Below are 20,637 nucleotides of genomic sequence, written 5' to 3'. Positions count from 1 at the left end.
GCCCCGCAGGGACGCCGGGTTCGGCCGCTGTAGGAGACTAGCGCCCTCGCGCGTCCCAGCTCCGGTAACGGGTGGACAGCGCAAGCTGTTCCTCTCAGGGCGTAGCGACCCTGCCGGTACGTGAACTTCTGCTCCTTGTCCCGCCCGCTCCCTTCCCATTACCCGCTTTCCCACATCTGGCCACTCATCACTCCTAATCCCCGTTTTATCGGGGTCGCCGTACCCCCTCGCCCGCGTCCCCGGGTTGATCGGATCCTGGTGGCTGAGGGGCGCGTCGTGCGGGTCAGTCGCGGCGCGTCCCAACACACCACTTTGGCCAGGATATCCGGAGGCCCGTGTGCCCGTGAGGGCCCCACACGGGTCTAGCGGCTTGCCGTTCGCGCTGCGGCTGGGTGCTCCGTGCGGGGACGCCTGGCCGTGCGCAGCGGCTTAAGGGGTCAAGGGGCGGCGGCGCTGAACCTCGGTCAGGACGGGGAGGAGGGGGGGGGGGGGTGGTCTCCCCGGTTACACGTGGCCGTATGGGAGGTGTCGTTCGCCCGTATAGCACCAGGGCAGCCCTGACGGCGACCACCTCTCAAGGGAGTGTTGGAGCGTCCCCCAGTTGGGCTCCGTGTTGGATGGGGGGCCCCGGTGCCGAAACTTCACTGAAACTTGCATGGCATCCTATAACTGAAAAATCACCCGACCCCCTAAAGGGGGAAGGACCACGTTGATGATAGAAGGCAGCGGAGAATCTTCACCACCTCCCCTAATTTTGGTCTTCCAAAGTGATGAGGCGAGGGTCTCGTCTCTCGTCGTTTCAGCGGAAGAAGCGGGTGTTATCGATTTGGCGTTCGGCGCGACAAATAGCGCGATGGAGGGTTAGAGGTAGAGTTCGTCAACGTGACAAAGGCTGATCGTGCGAGGGCTGCAGCTGAATTTACGTACTGCGTTCGGGACAAGGATGTTAAACGAAACGTTTCTGTGCGTATCCGAGTAATACCACACCTCACAAAAAAATGCCTCCAGGGGAATAATTAACTGCTTCGACTTGCGTGACGTCAGTGAAGAAGAGATCGCTGACGAGTTGTCTGTGTTCGACGTCACTGCTGCACGTAGGATCTCCATTAGAAAAGGGGGTGAACAGCTGCCGACAAATAACATTATCCTCACCTCCAATCGCCCGGATCTGCCTTCTCAAGCACACGTTGGATACGCACATGACATGTGCGTATCCATTGACATGCGTATATGACATGTGTATATGACACATGACAATGACAATGACATGACAACATATGACAATGTTTATGTTTATGCGACTTTGTTTATGTTTATGTATACGACAACAATGTTTATACGACTTTGGCTTTTGGCTTTGGCTTTGTGTGTTTACACAGAAAGAAAATTTACTTCCAAACTTTTTGAGAGATACAGAGAGAAAGAGAGATGGGATAGAGAGGGAAACGGAAAAGGAGAGGGAGAGAGAGAGAGAGAGAGAGAGGAGAGAGAGAGAGGAGAGAGAGAGAGAGAGGAGAGAGAGAGAGAGAGAGAGAGAGAGAGAGAGAGAGGGAGAGGGAGAGGGGAGGGAGAGGGAGAGGGAGAGAGAGGAGAGGGAGAGGGAGAGGGAGAGGGAGGGGAGAGGAGAGGGAGAGGGAGAGGGAGAGGGAGGAGAGGGAGAGGGAGAGGGAGAGGGAGAGGGAGAGGGAGAGGGAGAGGGAGAGGGAGAGGGAGAGGAGAGGAGAGGGAGAGGGAGAGGGAAGGAGAGGGAGAGAGAGGGAGAGGGAGAGGGAGAGGGAGAGGGAGAGAGGAGAGGGGGAGAGGGAGAGAGAGAGAGAGGAGAGAGAGAGAGAGAGAGAGAGAGAGAGAGAGAGAGAGGTGCACCTTTTCATCCCGAACCCCATGGGATGCTTCCACTGCCAGCGATTTGGCCATATCAAACAGTACTGCCGCAACAAGTCTGCTTGTGGAAAATGCGCTTCTTCCCAGCATACGACGAAATCGTGCGATTCGGAGAGAGCCTATTGCATGAACTATAACAAAGACCAGCCTCCGCACGCGACTTGGGACCGCACGTCCTTTCGCAATATCTATTTTCACTGGGCTAGAACACTAAGGACGAGAGCCGTCGTCGAACATCATACGCCGAAAAAGCTAAGATCACCGCACGCCCAAGCTCCACTGATCAAACGACCGCTGCGCAGTTTGTTGCGCTCTTGAAGTCCTTTGGTCTCGCGGTTGTGTCGACGAACCGGGCGCTGGACTCCAATCTGGTAGCCCTGGCTCCCCCTTCCTCGCTGGGGCGGTCGAAGGAGACCTATCTGCCAACCTCCTCGACGGCGCCCCCGCGGGGGGTTCGCCGTCGGTGGCAGGGGGCGGTGGTTGGGCGATAGTTCGGCGTGACCGAGGTTACCAGGCGCTGTCGACTGCCGCCTTGCCTGCTAGCCCGGCGACTAAAGCAACCTTGGCGAGCGCGTGCTCGTGAACAGCAGAGACGCTAGAGCGCCACGAGGTAGACATTTGCGCCCGTGAGGCAAAGCGGGCATGCCTGGTAGACCGGGAGCGTGCCGAGGCAACCAACCCGCTGTCTGGGGCGGACTAGGTGGTCGCTCCAACGGGGGAAGCCCCCCCCCCCCCCGCCTCCCCGAAAGCGTGTGAAAGCTCCCGCAGGTGTCTCCGACCGGCGGAGAGATCCGCCTATGGGTCCTCCGCCACCGCCACCTAGGACCACGACGTCGTCGCGCCGGCCCCGTTTAGAACGGGGCACCCAGAAACGCGTGGTCCGCCGGGGCCGATTTCGCCTACAGATGGCGGTAGTCCCCCGATCCGTCCCAGGATCCGCCCGATCTCTCTGCGAACGGGTTCTGAAGATAGAACCAACAACCATGGGCCGGACTCTAGCGCTGCTAAGTTCTTTTCAAACATTACAATGTTTTAAAGCCCCCTCATTCAGCCAGCTTTACAATGGAAATGTAGAGGTGTAAAGTCAAGCACCCAGGACTTGCTGACAATTTTAAGTGCGCATTGCCCGGTAGCCGTGTGTCTCCAAGAGACAAAGTTGGCACCTGATGCGGCCTTCAGCCTGAAGGGGTACACCACCTTCCGCACTGACATGCCGACAGACACCGTTGCTTACGGTGGCGCGCTGTTAGCTGTACACCAAAGCGTACCCACGCAGCGTCTGGTGTTAAAAACAGACGCAAGCCGTCGCAACAGTGGCTAATTTTAACCGCCGCACCGTAACTGTCTGCTCTCGTTACTTGCCACCTGGGGCTCCGTTTTCATCTGGAGGAGTGTGAGAAATAGTCTCAATTTGCTCCCTCTCTACCGGTTTTAGGCGATTTTAATGCACATTATATTGTTGGGGGGGGGGGGGGGGGAGGGGCTGCCAGTAACACTTGCGGTAAGTTATGTGAGGTTTTGGCGCGGGACGAAGACTTATGTGTTTTAAGTACAGGAGCAAGGACGCATTCTACATTGCCATCAGGACGATCGTCAGTGCTAGACCTAAATACTTGTAGTCCGCAGTTGGTACCACACTGCACTTGGAATGTTTCAGAGGGCCCATCGGAAGTGACCATTTTCCGGTCTGGGCTCGGTACCGTGAGGGTACTGCTCTTGGTACTCGACCCCAGCGTTGGAATTTTAAGAAGGCGGACTGGAGCGGATTTGGGACCCGCCTGGAGGAAATCTTTTCTAACGATTTCGGCTCTGCGACTCCGACTGCGGAAGAATTTACGCATCTCATTTTGGCCGCGGCGAAAGAATGCATTCCGCGCATCTCTGGATGCCCTCGTCGCATCCCTGTGCCTTGGGGGAACGACGAGTGTCGAGACGCTGTTCGCCCACGTCAGAGAGCTTTTAGGGCCTTTGACCGGTACAGCAAAGCATTAATCCTCATAGCTTTCAGGCAAGCACGCGCGGCCGCACACCGCACTATACGAGAGGCGAAACGTGCATCGTGGCCCAGCTACGTCAACTCACTGAATCGTCACACGCCGACCTCACATGCATGTGACTGCATTAAAAGAATCGCTGGATTGCACCCACCAGTTTCACTTCCCCTACTGCGAGTGGGAAATCAAGACATCACTCACCCGAGTGATGTCGCGGAAGCCGTGGGGAAGCCTTGTCAGACGGTTGCGGTAATGACACCTGCGATCCCGGTTTTTGCGACACGGCGCGATGTGAAACTTAACGGATTAATTTGTATAAAGATGACATACTGACGTACAACAAGCATTGCACTATGATGGAACTTCAAGCGGCCATTTGCTGACCGTGTAGTGTCGCGGAGGGGTCCGACCTCATCCACAATGACATGATACGGCATTTTCCTCCCCATATACTACGAGCACTACTGGCACTTTTCATCTGGATATGGGAGTCAGGTAGCTTTCCGCCAATCTGGGGAGAGGCCATAGTGACGCCTATAGTAAATCCCGGGAGAAGTGGAGGGAACGCCTTTGACTATCGCCCGATCGCCGTTACATCCTCGCTTTGTAAGCTCATCGAAAGGATGGTGAATGTGCGGCTCTCATGGATTTCAGAGCGGCAGAACTTTTTTACCGATGCTCAGTGTGCATTCCGTAAGAACAGGAGTACAATTTACCACATCTTAACTCTTGATACCGCAGTGCGGACCGGGGTTATTAGCAAGCGTCATATCGGCACCATCTTTTTTGACACAGAAAAAGCTTATGATATCACATGGGGACATTACATTTTGATGAAGGTATTCGATTGTGGCATCCGTGGTCACACGGGAAAGTCTTTGTAAAACTTTTTGATTGACAGATTTTTGGGGGTGCGTGCTGGTTCTTATCACTCCGACAGGTATCCGCAGGGATATGGTGTGCCTCAGGGCAGCGTATTAAGTGTCGTTCTTTATGCAGTGGTGAAGAATGATATAGGGGGCATGCTTCCACATGGGACCAGCCGTTCTCTGTTCGTAGACGACTTCGCCATTTGGTGTAACTCATCGACCACTCGCACAATGGAGCGACAGCTACAGCTGGCTGACACACGTCTGGAGAAGTGGAGTGTGCTCAGTGGGCTCCGGTTTTCCACATTGAAGACAACTGCAGTTCATTTCTGCCGCCGCCACTGCTCTGAAATGGGAATAAGGCTGTATGGGCAACGCGTCGCTATTGAGAATACCGTGAAATTTCTCGGTATATGATTTGACCGACGCCTAACGTATCAAGAACACATAAGAAATATCTGCGACAAATGTTCACGATCTCTTAACGTTACAAGGTGCATGGGACGTACATCATACGTGCTGACAGGAGGACGCTCTTTCTCCTGTGCTGTTCCCTCATTCGTTCAAAACTTGGCTACGGCTGTCTTATCTGTGACGGTACATCAGACCTGATCAAATGTACTTTGAACACGGTGCACCGCACGGCATTACGTATCGCCACAGGGCTTTCCGAGTATCGCCCGTAGATAGTCTTCTGGTGGAGGCTCACTAGCCCCCACTAGCATTGCGAAGGCAGGTGCTGGAACTGCGCTACACGTGCCAGCTAGCGTAGTTCCCAGATCTTCCCACCTACAAAGCAGTGTTGTCGCAAGGCTTAGGAAGGCTATTTGTACTTCAGCGGCCACCACAAACTTATCCCTCTTGTGTACGAATGCGGGAAGTTCTAGACGCGAGCGGCTTCAACCTACCACTTGTCATCGAACCTAAACTCATGAAGACTGCTTCCTGGGTGGTAGCATCGCCAAGAGTGAATGTTTCGCTATCGAACATCCAAAAGCAACGCGTTCTCATGACGGAACTTAAAGACGCAGCCGTAGAGCACATAGCCTCCTTTGACGTACACGTGATGACCTATACGGATGGTTCGAAGACGGATACAGGTGTAGGATGCGCTTTTGTGTATGGTTCCGCATCACGGCCATTCACACTGCCTGCACGCGCGTGGGTCTTCACTTCCAAGCTTAAGGCCATCAGCAAAGCTCTCTGATTTATTGAAGTAGACGATAACAATTTGCATCTGATTCTTTCCGTCTCCTTGAGCAGTCTCCTGGCTGTTGGTGGCTTCTCCTCGTCGAATCGATTGGTCCAGGACATTCAATCGCGTCTTAGCTCATGGGATCGAGTAGGAAAAACGGTCGCAATGTGTTGAATCCCAAGTGGCGTGGGCATCTGCGGGAATGATCTTGCTTACGCGGGTGCAAAGCACAGGGGGCACACATTCCTACGACAGGGGCACACATTCCTATAACACCACCACCAGCTGAAGACATGCAACCCGGGGTGTCGTCGTTTATGCAGAATTGATGGCAGTTCCACTGGAACTCGCTGAACGCCAACGAGCTGAAGTCAGCGAAACCCCGTATTGGACTATGGCAGTCGTGTTTTCGCAACAATAGGAGGGAGGAAGTTGCCCTTTGCCGGTTACGCATAGGCCACACATATGCCACGCACCGCCACCTGTTATTGGCTGGCGACAGACCACGCTGCAGTCGATGCTCCGACCCGCTGACCGTGCATCACGTACTCGTCACTTGCCGTCACCTTCCCGCAACGAGAGCGCGGTTTTTCGGACACAATGTCCAGAGTCGCACGCTATGTCACTTTTTTGGGCATTGTTCGCATGCTGTCGAGTTTGGTAAAGTGTTCCATTTTCTTCGCGCTGCAGATATATCAGTAAAATTTTCATCGTGATACCGGGCCTGATCATCAAGGCTTTATAGGGTGGCCGGATGCATTTGCCTGATTTACGGTTCTGCATAAAATGATGGCTATGGGCGTTGCATGACCTACAGCAGTCGATGCGCCCCAAAACCCCAAATCATCATCAGCGTTGAGGCATTCTAAGTTTCATGTTGGAGTTAGCAAATTTACAACCGTATTGACCAGTGAAATGCCCTTCCCCACAGGCTCTGCGTCTTGTCAGTAGTGCGGAACCCACCTGAAATGCTGCTTTATAGTGGGAAATTGTCTTTCATCTTTACAGGATGGTGCAACAGATAGCACCGCCAAAGATTTACCATCACTTCCCTTTAGAATGATCCCTGGGACGCGTAGGGACGTGGATTGTCGAACGCCATGCGTTAACACGCGCCCCGGTGGCCGGTTGGATACCCTTCGCTCGGGTGGAGGGTCAGTTTGACCCCCCCCCCCCCCCCCCCAGCTGAAATCTTAGGAACTAAGAGAGCTAGAAACACCAAATTCACAGGGTGTTTTGACCTGTACGTGAACTCACTTGGGTCAAGATTTGAAGTTCCTAGGTCATGACCTTCGGACCAAATAAGATCAAAGAAGGTCAAATTCGATGATGGTCTCGATATGGCCGTTAGAACGTAGATAACTATTTTAAGCAAAAGGTTATATGCTCATTTAAGGTCAGTGACCGTGGAAATTTTGAAGGTCGTGGTGACCAAAATCATACAAAACTGCATTGAGTTTTGCTTTTCAATACGCGACTAAGGCTACGCTAGGCAGTATGCTCCTAAAAACAAAATGTTTACCGTAGTCATTTTAGGTTAATGACCTATTGTGACCTTTAAGAAGTCCATGGTAGGTGTATAAGGCGGTTCCTGTTATCGATATGCTCGAAATGGGCGCCAGAAACTATCCCATACAGCAAGCCCTGGAGTAATAAAACGGGTTGGTTTGACCTTGGTCTGACCTTCATACCTGACCCTAGGTTAATGCAATTTACTTATTCAATTGTCTTGTTGTCTAAGAAAGTATCTCAGAGATGTATGGCTTCGTCTACCACTCCTTTGTTGCATCAGATTGAACGACTCCCTAGAAATCGCCTTCGCTGGAACCATGGCTTGACTTTGACCTGCCATGGGTCCGCGACCTTACAAGGTGGATCTAATTTTTTTATATCAGACGATTTGCTATTCAATCGTCTACAGCTATGCAAATTTGGCGCGGCTACGCCGCGCCGTTCGGAAACCATTCGGAAAAAATATTCGGGGGGGGGGGGGGGGTCAACTTGACACCACCCGTTACCCGAGTGCGTGTTAAGAGCATCATTTATAAAAAAAATGCTGCATGAAGTGAACATGTGAAGTTTTGGCATAATGATGTGTGTTTAAACGTCATTCAAACGCCAATCGTCCGCCGGTCATATGCCCCACGTTTGTATGAGGTGTCGCATTGAGATGCTCGGTAGTGTTCCCTGAGGGCACGGCAACTTAAACCAGTTTTACAACGTTCTTTTTCCCCAAGTCTGAATGTAATTTATTACCGGCTCGTAGATGTACCATTACCTCAGCACCCATGAAAGAAATAATGACATAACCGTGCACTGTTTCATGATGTTTTTTTATCTGATAGTCATAAGCACGCGTATTAAACCTTGCGACAGTTAACATTTTGTACAATACATTGTTTTGGGTCAATAGTTGTCACTGTTATTCACTGGTACAGATTTCACCGATGGGTTTGGAAGGTAACAATCACGCGTTGCTTATCACTAGAAATGTTCATGGTTCCAATTGTCGGTTTCTGGCATCCTTTGGTTTGTTCACAAAATAAAGAAGCTGCATCTTGGTTCCCGTTGCCTCCTCACCAAATCCAGACCTTGGATCCTGGGTCTTCTGGTTTCTTCTGCATACAACACGCACTGCATCCGAGTTCCCGTCGGTCCCTTTGTATAGCCGGACACCGGCGCCTCTTGACCGTTATATACGGGAATCTGTTTTCCAGTGGTTTTGAAAACCGACCTTTCCTGGTTCTCTGGTCTCTTCTAGAATCAGGCTCCTAGTCCTGGCTTCTTTGAGCTCTTGCAAAATAATGCACGGTGGGGTTTGGCTTCCAGAATTGTTCAGGGGTGAACAACGGAACCCGGGAGCTTGGTCCCAATTGGTCCTCTTCCAAATTAACCATTGTTTCCTGCCGGACGACACAGATCTGGGAGGTAATTATTCGGCCCTTCATAAGTCCATAAGTAAAGCCGGGATCGCGTAGTGTCGTTTGGTGCTTGGACCCAGACCTCGGCCCCAGGGATCAGCTCGTGGGGCCCAGTCGCATACCTCCTCGTGCTTCGGGTCACTGACGGGGTCGCGAAAACGGCAGGTCGCGTACCGTTCGGTCCAAACTTGCAGCGTACCGTCTGGAACGCGGGAACGGGGCGCAGCGGTTTTCAAGGAACTGCACCCCGTTCCAACCTCATTCGTCGTGATTGCATACAGTTCAGAACTAATGCGCCGCATGCAGAGCGAAGGAATTGCATCTAAGCGAGAGACATCCATTCTCGGCACCTCTTCAGCGGCCGACAGTAGCAGAAAGAGCGTCCTCTGCCAAAAAGAGCTGTGCGGGAGTAACCGGGCGTTTCCGCTCTCACTTTGGAATTAAGTCTCACCAGTTCGAAAGCGCCCATCTAATTTCAACAACTCTCAAGCAATTTCGGCAGCTCCGGAATTACATGTAAACGTAAGACTTTGCGGGTGGAGTGCGTTAGAGTCCGAGGCCTTGATATTCCGATCGGTTCTATCCCGTCACTCCCGTTATACCATGCGTAGCTGCTGTTGATTTCAAGAGTAGATAAGAACGGGAGCATGGTTGTCTCTGCGTGAGAACATGATGTAATATACACGCATAGGCGATCGGCAATTCGGCGTTGTAGACACTGTGCGATGATTTTATGTTTTATATGGCCACGCCTTGTCTGCAGATGGGACTTGCATGCATGCACGGATGGATGGATGGATGGATGGATAGATGCGCACATTGCATCTAATCTTGTTTTCCTGCGCTAATTTCGCTATTCGATTTGTTATGGAGGCGCCTTGTATTTACAATGAAGTGGGATATATAACTGTGGTATGGTCTTCTTCATGAAGTCAGCGCTTAGTGGCCTGTTCAGCGTCGCATGGTTGGTACTTCTTGTCTGCCTTGCTCCATCAGCCATGAGCAAACTACTGTGTCGGTGACTAGTTGTACCTTTGTGATTTATGGCGCGCTGTCGGTTTGGAGCTGTGTGCAGCTTAGGGCTATTGCTGCTGGGAAAAATCAACCAAAGAGTAAGGTGAGGGAGAGCGTGAACTTTGACATGTGCCGTGCTGGCCTTGCTTGGTTTGACGTCACATCCTGCAAACGCCGTTTGTCGAGGCAACGCCGGCATCGCAGCACGTCTCGGGCTGACGTTGACGGTGCCATCCGCTCGTTTCAGAATGGAGTACCTGTTCAACTTCAACGACACGTTCGAGATTCACGATGACATTGAGGTGCTCAAGCGCATGGGCTTGGCGCTCGGTGAGTGGTTTCTCGCGTGCCCCTGAGCAGGAATCGCGCGCGCTGATGGCAGGGCACGAGCAGTCGATTCGATATGGGAACCGACAAAGCGGGGATGTGGTCATGCCGACCATGCACTAAAGATGTCGTCGGCAGCAGCCACTGGCGGCGCCCAGAGGGAGGCCGGCTGTGGGTACGACCTCACCGCTGGCGCACAGCCGGCAGTGATGACGGTGGGATGGCCGCCCCGTCCCATTGCGGGGGCGATCCTCCGTCTGGGGGGGGGGGGGGTCCGCTGCCGTGACTGGGTCCAGCTGACGACCTGCGCTGCCGACGCTGACGGCGCGCCCCGCGCTGCCGACAGGTCTCGAGAACGGCACGTGTCGCGAGGAGGACGTCGAGAAGGCCAAGGCCATGGTGCCGCCCTCCCTGGCGCCCTATATAGACCGTGAGTACCTCTTCTGGGGACGGGCTGTAGCACGTTACGGTTGAAACTGGTTGTTAGCGGAGTCCTCCGCATGTGGACACAGGCTGCTTACGACAAGTGGGACAGAAAAATTGCCTCACAAACGCTCTGAACCAGCCCTGTGCTCACAGCACCCAGCCGCGAAAGGTTCGGCCCCGTGGCGTCGGTCTGCCGCGTGCCTCGCAGCTCCTGTGGCGTCGGCCTGCCGCGTGCCTCGCAGCCTCTGTGGCGTCGGCCTGCCGCGTGCCTCGCAGCTTCTGTGGCGTCGGCCGCCGCCTGCCTCGCAGCTTCTGTGGCGGCGGGCCGCCGCGTGCCTCGCAGCTTCTGTGGCGTCGGCCTGCCGTAGCGCGCCGCGTCGCCGCCCTGCCGCTGACTGAGACGCGTGTGTGTCCCCTGTGTGGCAGAGTTGGCGCGGGACGGCAGCCAGTCGGAACGGCTGAGCGTCGACCTGGAGACGGCGCTTTCGACGCGTGGCCTCGGCAGCGGCACGTCCACGACTTCGGAGCGTGGCGACTCCGTCACGCCCAGCATCGACTTCGACACCGACGACGACGAGGAGGAGGACGACGAGGACGACGACGACGAGGAGGAGCACTGAGTGCGCGTACAAACGAGGGGCGGGCGGGCCCCGGCGGGCGGAGCCAAGAGGCGCCGGCCGCGCAGTCAGGCTGGCGCGGGCGCGGACGCGGCCCAGCGGCGCTGGACCGGCGGGGTGTGAGGGGTCGCGCCGGACCATCCGGGGGTACCGGACGGAGGAGGGCACTGAACCCATCCGCCGCCCGGCGCGGGGTGGCCTGCTTCCGTTTTGTTTCTATCAAGGTCTGATGTGATTTCGTTTTGAGTGCGCCCGAAAGTCGGATTCTTTATTTGGTCTAATCAGTGAGCACATTGTTTCAGCTTGGCTCCAAGCTGTCGGGGATTGGCGGGGCGCTCTCATTCGTTGCCAGTTTAAAGGTCGGCCACTGCTTTAGCGTGCAGAGAAGGCGCCGTTTGTGTTCCCGTTTTACCGTTGGTCAGGCGTTCTGTTGAGATTTGTATAAAGATTGCCGAGCAACTAACGTGCGTGATGTAGGCGAGGACAGCGGCGTCTAAGTACGGACGCTGCACCCCGGCCGTGAATCGTTGTAGCCCGGCCGGCAGGTTGGCGGCGTTGGGATGCGCTGGTGGGCGAGATACGCCTGCCTCGTCGGCCGCCCGGACTGTGTGTGAGTGTGTGTGTGTGTGGGTGTTGCGGGCACGTGCCGCTGTGCGCGGCGAGAGGGCCCGGGTCCTGGTACCGATCTCCTTTATACTGCCGCTGGACCGTGATGGAAAATACACGCACACGCCCACCGGCGTCACTACGCGCCGCCGTCCGGCTCGGCTCGCTGGGCGGTGCCGCAGCCTCGCAGCGGCGCTCGCGTGACGCTCCCTGGCGGGGCCGTAACGTTCTGTCGGAACAGGTGGCAGCGCGACGCAACAGCGCGCCGCCGCGTGACCGATGTGACGACTGGGTGAGGGCTGTTTGGGTTGGCGCCTGGCCCTGCGGACGGGACCAGCCCGAGCCTGTTGCGCGCTCGCCGCCACTCTGCCTGCCAAACGCAGGAGCGCGGCTCGGCGGTGCCGCTGCCCCGATTCCGGCAGCAGTCGGCGGCGGACCGTGATTAGAGCCGAACAACCGGCCAAGTATCGAGCGGCCATGAAAGGTCACAACGTGAACTTTTTCAAATGTACCCTTTCCGTGCTGTCAGTGTCGCCACAATAGTTTGAACGATGCTGTCGAGCATTATTTAGAACTTGCATTCGCCTATGGGCTATAAATATAGCTGTTGGCGTCAAATCTGACGGCCAATTGTTTTGCTCAGATGACCAGAAACGTCCAGGCTGCTATATATGCTCCAAGTTGAGACCGAGGGCGTCCAGTCAAAAGACTGACTGGAATAGCTTGCGACTTCTGCGGTTTGCACAACGCTCTGGAAGAAGACGGGGCTCGGTATCCGGACATTGCCCCCCCCCCCCCCCCTCCCAGTACCTGTCTCGTCACCTCGCGAAGCAGGGCCTGAACCTAAGTCTGAGTAACGTAGCTAGCTGGACAGCTGAGTCACACCATCACGTTTCCCCATTCTTTTGTTCCGCCCCCCAAAATGGAACGGCTCACTGGAAAAGATAGTGGACAGGCGCCGGGTACCCGGCCTCTTCGGCCCAGGCTCCGATGAACCACCGAACACCGGTGTGATTGCAGAGTCTGGAGAAGACGGCCGCATCATCAGGCACACCAAATGGGGAGCCTGGGCAGACAAACACGAGAAGATGGACACCAGCGCGAAAACGATGCGCTTTTCAGGGCGATGCGAGCCATGGACGGTGGCGGCCGAGAACAGGCATCGGCAGCCGTTCTTGTGGCCAATGGAAGGGCATCAGAACGCCAAACCGGAAAGTTGCGGTCCCTGCCACGCGTTACGCCTGATTAAGTCCGCATGCGCCGCCCAGATGCCCCCCCCCCCCCCCCCGCCCGGAACCGCAACAGTAAGCGGAGCGGCTGAAGGCCAACGTTGCATAGTCGAGCTACGTCGAGCACTCGAACTGCCTGCACATGGTCTGCATGCCCCGCAACGTAGCTGGGCGGGCGGCGGCCCGCAGCAACCCGATGGAGTGACGCCACCCAGGCCCCGACGGAGTGACGTCATGCAGGTCCCGACGGAGTGACGTCACCCAAGAGTGACGTCAAAGCTGTACAGACAGCTGATCGCCGCTGGGCGGAAGGCCGCGGCGTTTGCTGAGCCCAAGCGTCGAGACAGGAAAAGTGGTCACGTTCTGGGGAGGGCTCACATCCCCCTGATCTACTAGGCTGGTAAACCACCGGAAAAGCCCTCTTCGCACCGAAAAATCAGCCCCGTCCAGGGTGTTCGTACGCTGGCGAGCCGCTCGTGCAGAGTGGATTGACCTATCTCTTGAAGAAGAATGAGAGAGGGAATAAGAGTGCCAGAACAGGCCGTCTCCAGGACAGGTCGCTGCCCTGGGAGGCAGGCCGAAAGGCTGGGGCAGGACATCCTCGACGCTCTCAGAGCTGAACACACGAAGCGGACAGTTCCGGTCGCTGCTGACCTGGCCGCCGCGCGTGATCGAGTCCGCTGGACGAGCCTTCTTTGTACGCCGAAGTAGTTCTACGCTGTCTAGCTGGTAGGAGCACAAAATTTTCTGAGGCGAAGTACCATAGACCGAGGTCATATACACAACCACGGGGGAGGGGGCGCGTAGACACTGATTTCTTTTAGCACCATAACTGCCTCCCAGGACAGGAAGTCAAATGGGGGCTAACCATGGGCTGGGTATTATCTCCGTTTTTCAGGCTTGTCTACTGCAACGACCTCGTCCCGACGCTGTGCCGTCACGGCACCCAAAGCAGCAAGGATGATTGACTCTCCAGAACCTAGAAGAGCGGCCGCTGGGAGCGCGGCTGTAGCTATGCCTGCAGCGGACGGCATCTTCTTCACCGCCGGCTCCTCCGAATACGGGCTTGGGACGGGTAGTGGCGGTGTCGTCAGAAGGGAACGACACGGCGGGAGCGCGGGTCGATGAACAGGATCATGCCGGTGAGAACAGATAGTGCTTCTAGCGCCGACCAAAAACGCCAATGACGCCCCAAAGGCAATCGATAACCGCAGGTCCTTATTTTTTTACAGAGGCGTCCAGGGCCATAGCAACCATACAAAACAATGGCCCGCTGTGGGAAGGGAAGAGGCCACGAACCATTGGAACACTGGCAGCGAAGTTTTACACCGTCAATCGCTACAAAAAATAGCGTATAGGCCTCGCTGTCTGCCCCAAAATGATTGTTTCTCTATTATTATGGACCTACGACACGATGCTCGTTTTCTGTCTGTCAAATACAGTTTTGTCCCGCAAGTGAGCTCTGCAGTGGAGGTAAATACGGCCATGAGAATAGAGGACGTCGCTCGAGTGCTTCTGTGTCAGGTCACGCCGAGCACCCCTGTATCAGGTCACGCCGAGCACCCCTGTATCAGGTCACGCCGAGCACCCCTGTATCAGGTCACGCCGAGCACCTCTGTATCAGGTCACGCCGAGCACCCCTGTATCAGGTCACGCCGAGCACCTCTGTATCAGGTCACGCCGAGCACCCCTGTATCAGGTCACGCCGAGCACCCCTGTATCAGGTCACGCCGAGCACTCCTGCACCAGGTCACGCCGAGCACCCCTGTATCAGGTCACGCCGAGCACCCCTGTATCAGGTCACGCCGAGCACCCCTGTATCAGGTCACGCCGAGCACCCCTGTATCAGGTCACGCCGAGCACCTACGCTTCAGGTCATGCCCAGCACCCCTGCACCAGGTCACGCCGAGCACCCCTGTATCAGGTCACGCCGAGCACCTACGCTTCAGGTCACGCCGAGCACCCCTGCACCAGGTCACGCCGAGCACCCCTGTATCAGGTCGCGCCGAGCACCCCTGCACCAGGTCACGCCGAGCACCCCTGTATCAGGTCACGCCGAGCACTCCTGCACCAGGTCACGCCGAGCACCCCTGTATCAGGTCACGCCGAGCACCTACGCTTCAGGTCATGCCCAGCACCCTTGTGTCAGGTCACGCTGAGCACCCCTGCACCAGGTCACGCCGAGCACCCCTGTATCAGGTCACGCCGAGCACCCCTGTATCAGGTCACGCCGAGCACCTCTGTATCGGGTCACGCCGAGCACCCCTGTATCAGGTCACGCCGAGCACTCCTGCACCAGGTCACGCCGAGCACCCCTGTATCAGGTCACGCCGAGCACCTCTGTATCAGGTCACGCCGAGCACCTCTGTATCAGGTCACGCCGAGCACTCCTGTATCAGGTCACGCCGAGCACTCCTGTATCAGGTCACGCCGAGCACCCCTGTATCAGGTCACGCCGAGCACCTCTGTATCAGGTCACGCCGAGCACCTCTGTATCAGGTCACGCCGAGCACCCCTGTATCAGGTCACGCCGAGCACCCCTGTATCAGGTCACGCCGAGCACCTACGCTTCAGGTCATGCCCAGCACCCTTGTGTCAGGTCACGCCGAGTACCTACGTGTCAGGTCACGCCGAGCACCTTTGTATCAGGTCACGCCGAGCACCCCTGTATCAGGTCACGCCGAGCACCCCTGTATCAGGTCACGCCGAGTACCTACGTGTCAGGTCACGCCGAGCACCCTTGTATCAGGTCATGCTGAGCGCCTGCGTGTCAGGTCACGCCGAGCACCTTTGTATCAGGTCATGCTGAGCGCCTGCGTGTCAGGTCACGCCGACCCCGCCCGTCTGTCGCCGAGCCCTTCGGCTCCAGCATTGTCGGTCGAGTAAGCGCCGGCGCTGACAGTCTTCTCGGCCGCGTGGTTGTGACGGCCAAACAGAGCGGCTGGGGCGGCTGAGGACGGATCGTGTTCCCGGGCGTCCGTCGCAGTCGCGCCCCCTGTAACGGGCGGATGTGGCGCGGCAGGCGAGCCGGCGGTGTCGCGCCCCCAGTACGGGCGGATATGGCGCGGCAGGCGAGCCGGCGGTGTCGCGCCCCCAGTACGGGCGGATATGGCGCGACACGGTGTCGCCGGTATATGGCGCCGGCGGTGTCGCGCCGGCCGACGCCGGGCTGGCCGCTCTTTCGAGGGCGCCTCAGCGCGAGAGGCCGCTCTTTCTCCGAGGACGCCCCAACGTGAGAGGCCGCTCTTCCTCCGAGGACGCCCCAGCGTGAGATGACATGCTTAGCTTGCTGCCGTTCGGGTGTGGGTCGAAACATACGCACAGCAGGCTCTCTTCCCTCCACCAGCAGCGTTAGAAGTCATCGTGGCGAATATAACCTACGCTCGCGTCTTCATGCAGCCGCGGGCAAACTTCCGGCTTTGTTCGTGCGTTGTCAGCCGCGTGCAAACTTCCAGCTTTGTTCACGCGTTGTCAGCCGTGGGCATACTTCCAGCTTTGTTCACGCGTTGTCAGCCGCGGGCGTAGTGCCAGCTTTGTTCACGCGTTGTCAGCCGCGGCTGCGATGGGACGCCCCCACGTGTAAGGACGGGATGGCAACCGCTGCCTTCTGGTCAGATGAATTGTAGCTGTTTATAATGGGCTGCATCATGCCAACTGAGAATCAAATTTTGTCTTTTTATTCGATACGTGATCTTGAAATATTACGAGAACCAGCGTAAGAGTGCGCGTATCTTCGTCTCCACTGACGTTATTCGGTATGGATCTCTAGTTTCAGCCAACATGAGATATTTCAGACCTATGAGATCAAGGCGACATGTAAGCCGCAGAAAACTGTTGCAGCCAGCGGTGTCCATCTGCGTAAACTGCTGAGGGGAGAGGGCGAGGGCCAACCGTCGGCCCGATTACCTAACCTTACCTAGGTACGCGTTTCTTTTGTGTTACCTTTTTATCAAGTAGTTTTCTTCTCGTACATCAAATGCATAATAGTCATGGCCACCAAGCTGTTGCTCAAAGGCGGTAAATTCCGTACGATATCAAACCTTTCCGCTTTTTGTAATATTCCAGCAAACAGATAAAGGGAGCCCAACCAACATTGAGGGGCCATTGCAGGTCCAGAGCCCTCACAAAAGATACACGTCGACACCCTGCCTGTGGCCATATTGCATGCATCCGTGGATGACCGCGCCCAGCTCCGCTGCGTCCGGGCGTGGACGGAAACTGACGCGCTCGGGGCGTCTGACCACGGCGGCGGTCAGGCCGTCACGCAGCTGACGGCCACAGCCTGCACCACGAAGGCTGCGTCCTGCTGGGGTACAATCACGGGGCGGTCAATAGGGGTCAGAGGCCCGATGGCGCTTTTTGGACTCCTCGCATCTTTCATTACAAGACATTGTGGTAAGCCGGTTTAGATACAACAGTGTTTAACTTTTATTTCACTTATGTAATGTATCTGCTGCAAGCAGATAAAGAGCACTTCTCCTATGGCGCGCCACGTCAGATCTTGCTATCGCTCCCGCCTGGCAGGGGCGCGGCTGACCCCAGTGACCCGGACGCTTCCGCCTGCCACGTCACGCGCCGCAGACAGCGTCTTCCGGGGGCCGATAGCGCGGCTCCATTCTCAGGCCGCGTGCAGCCTGGAGAGCGGACCGCGCCGTGCGCCAGCGGACTGCAGCGAGCAGGAAAAAAACAATCCTTGCAAGCTAGGTCAACGGGCAAGAGGCTTCCGTCGTCCTCAGTTTCAAGTGTGTTATCGTAGCCATCACGCCAAGTGTGTTAGTTGGTAGTTATGAGCTCCCCATCCTTTGATTTTGTGTTGTGTGCCATGCCATCGATAACTTCCCACACGGGTAGCAATTCTTACATGAAATCACATTTTAGCATGAAATTTGCTTGGGATTACAAATATTTCCGATTTGTTTTAAGCTACAGGTTTTCATGCCTACTTGTGAGCATGCATGTCCTTGGTGACAAAACTTCACTCATGCTAAGACATTGCCCTACTCATACCAGGACGAAGGGGCGCCACCACCCACTTTTGATAAACGGGACCAAAGGTGTCAATGTTTGTGAATTATTGAGGGGCCGAACCAAAGGTCCGACAACCTACCTCCCACCAATTTTTCCACTGGATTTAGTCCACTTCGTTTTGATTAAACGCAATATATGTTTTTGATTTTTGCATAATTTACAAAGGTCTTTAATCTAAGCAGTATAGAAGTCATGCACGGTTGGATCCAGAGAGTAGGCGCTGGATGCACGCATCTCTTCTGATCGGCACGTGAAGGCGCCCCTTTAGAGGTCACCTTAGGGCGCTGATGGCGCTCTTCTATGGCGGTCATGGGAAGCGTCACGCATTTTGGTTGTTAGGGACGGGGGCGGGGTTAACCATGAATGAATTAGGCTATCCCCACATTCTAGACCTTTTCATTTTAACCTCACAAGCCATTGCGTGTCACAAGCCTTTGAGTTATGATCATCTTTTACCCACGTTTGTTTGTAGTATTCCAGCCAAAAACATTGAGGGGACCAAGCCAACATGGGGACTGGGGCAAGCCAACATGAATTGGACCAAGCGGCCCAACTCAACATTGGGAGAGTCAGGGCCCTCACAAGAGAACACAAATCGACACCCGTTAGCGGGACGAACTCTGGCTTAAAGCTGGCCCAGCCCCCTGGTCCTCCCCCTTCCGTTCCGGCGTCCTTGGCCCCAGCCCAGGGCTTCTGTGATAATCCGATCATTTTTCTATGTCTGTTCGGTCGCTCTCTCGGTCGCATTCTAAGGGAGGAGATCAGGCATGGTGTCAAAATGTTGGCTTGTCCTAAAACTGTTGGTAAAATGTTAGCGACAAACAAATCGTTGCACGCAAAATAGCCACCCGGTAATATTAACAGGATAATTATTGACAATAAACATGTATTAATATCTCAACGATTCGCCTAAGAAATCGCTGTTCTGTTCTTGAAAAGCCTTGCCCCGACCTGGGAGGCCAGCCGATGATAAAGGAAACCTAAAACTGACTGGCATCGTCTTCGTGTGGTTCCAAGCAATTTGCATTGATTTTGTTTCTCGCTTGCTCACTAAGAATGAATGAACGTATTAAGCGTGGAGGAAAGCAGGGAGTTGGAGTCGCGCGGGGAGCCATCACACCGACGCGGAGAAACATGGTTAAATTTCCTATCTTGGCAGGCAAGGCTCAATAAGCCCAACGTCGTCCACTTTTTCCAATGTCTTTTATGTCCGTAGTTCCTGTGTCAATTCGCATTTCGGCATGCTACGGTGGCTATTTTGCGTGTCGATATTTGGCGTTTGTCGTGTTATCAGAAGATTATTGCAATTTATGTTGAGAGATTGGTACCACGTATGCAATTATGGCATATAAATCGTAGCATGAAACAGTCCCAAAGCAGTGCACTTTACATGAAGTTCGCGAGGCAGTGTTTGCTACTAGCTTAATACCTTATGCCAGTTTCGCTCAACGTTGGACGTTAGGTACGTTCCTGTTGTATGCGACTAGTCATACTAAGCCAGCTGGCATTGAAATTTTTAGTGTTTTATCTTTTCGGCTGTTAGATGGCAACTTGCTGGTGTCTCTCCAAACAAATGATTTTCGACAGTTTTGTCACCTTGCATGGTGAAAGTGCAAACTTGTACCAAGGGGAAGTACGAGGGAAGTGAGACGGAACAGCAGAAACAAACCTCCTGAAATCAATTCACATCTGGCGTTGGCTACACCTTTCCAAATGTTTTTGTCATGTTGCTTAACAGGGGCTTATTTATGCATAGTTTCACAATAGTGAGACACATCCATAAATGAAAAGCCATTTAAGCGTACCGCAAGATTTGAAAACGTCTTCAATGATGTATGTCAGCATTGCATCTTTCAACCTGCTTATTTTTACGCGTCTACCTAGATTTTAAAGTTGTTAGCATTTATTCGAGTGCATATAATGCATGCGCAAATTTGATAGGAGTACCTCACAGTCCCCGTGGGGCACTCGTGTGCCCCCTGGGACCCCTTCCCCTCTCGCCTTAAATGCCCCCGTCGTTTTAGCCAAAAAAGGCATCCACCTCCAGTCACAGATTTACTGCGTCGAGACGATCCCCGTGCTAACGACAAAATACCGCGTTCGGACGCGGCTGACTCAAAGTAGACTTAATTTGACCGTGTGGGTCACTGACAGTGACCACAACGGGGTTCAGTCCTGACCGTGCAGCCTGAGCCTGAGCCTGATCCTCACCCCCACAAAGTCACCCCGATGAGAAAAGTCATGTTGTATTCAGCAGAAAAAAACAATTGGCCATGTGAAGCTCAATCTCAATGAACCTCCAACTTCTCTGGCTCCAGTTGTGTATAGCCTTGATTGATATCATCTGCAAATACATTATCTAGGTCCATGGTTTTAGGATAAGAGTTCGTATGGAAAGAAGTACGTATGCATAAAACACGTACGTAATTGTTCGTGAACAAATGTGTGTAAAGTCTAAAAGATTTATAAATCAAAAGTACTTACGCATAGGTTCACGTGAAAAAGTTCGAGAGCAAATGATCGTATGGTA

The 20,637-nt window shown here is 54.7% G+C and overlaps 1 protein-coding gene across 1 annotated transcript in view; it reads left to right on the top strand.

Moving 5' to 3' along the window:
* LOC119110344 (transcription factor Dp-1) overlaps positions 1 to 12,425 on the top strand; it is a 35,042-nt gene extending 22,617 nt beyond the window's left edge. Inside the window, exons 6-8 of the mRNA XM_037234123.1 lie at positions 10,122 to 10,204; positions 10,548 to 10,631; positions 11,054 to 12,425. Coding sequence (XP_037090018.1) covers positions 10,122 to 10,204; positions 10,548 to 10,631; positions 11,054 to 11,247 — 361 coding nt within the window. The 3' untranslated portion in view covers positions 11,248 to 12,425. The remainder of the gene's footprint in view (positions 1 to 10,121; positions 10,205 to 10,547; positions 10,632 to 11,053) is intronic.
* The last annotated feature ends 8,212 nt before the right edge of the window (positions 12,426 to 20,637 follow it).

The sequence above is a fragment of the Pollicipes pollicipes genome, unplaced genomic scaffold (genome assembly GCF_011947565.3).
Source record: "Pollicipes pollicipes isolate AB1234 unplaced genomic scaffold, Ppol_2.1 Scaffold_7231;HRSCAF=8579_pilon_pilon_pilon, whole genome shotgun sequence".
Classification (NCBI taxonomy): Eukaryota; Metazoa; Arthropoda; class Thecostraca; order Pollicipedomorpha; family Pollicipedidae; genus Pollicipes; species Pollicipes pollicipes.
This window is presented reverse-complemented; position numbering and strand designations above follow the sequence as displayed.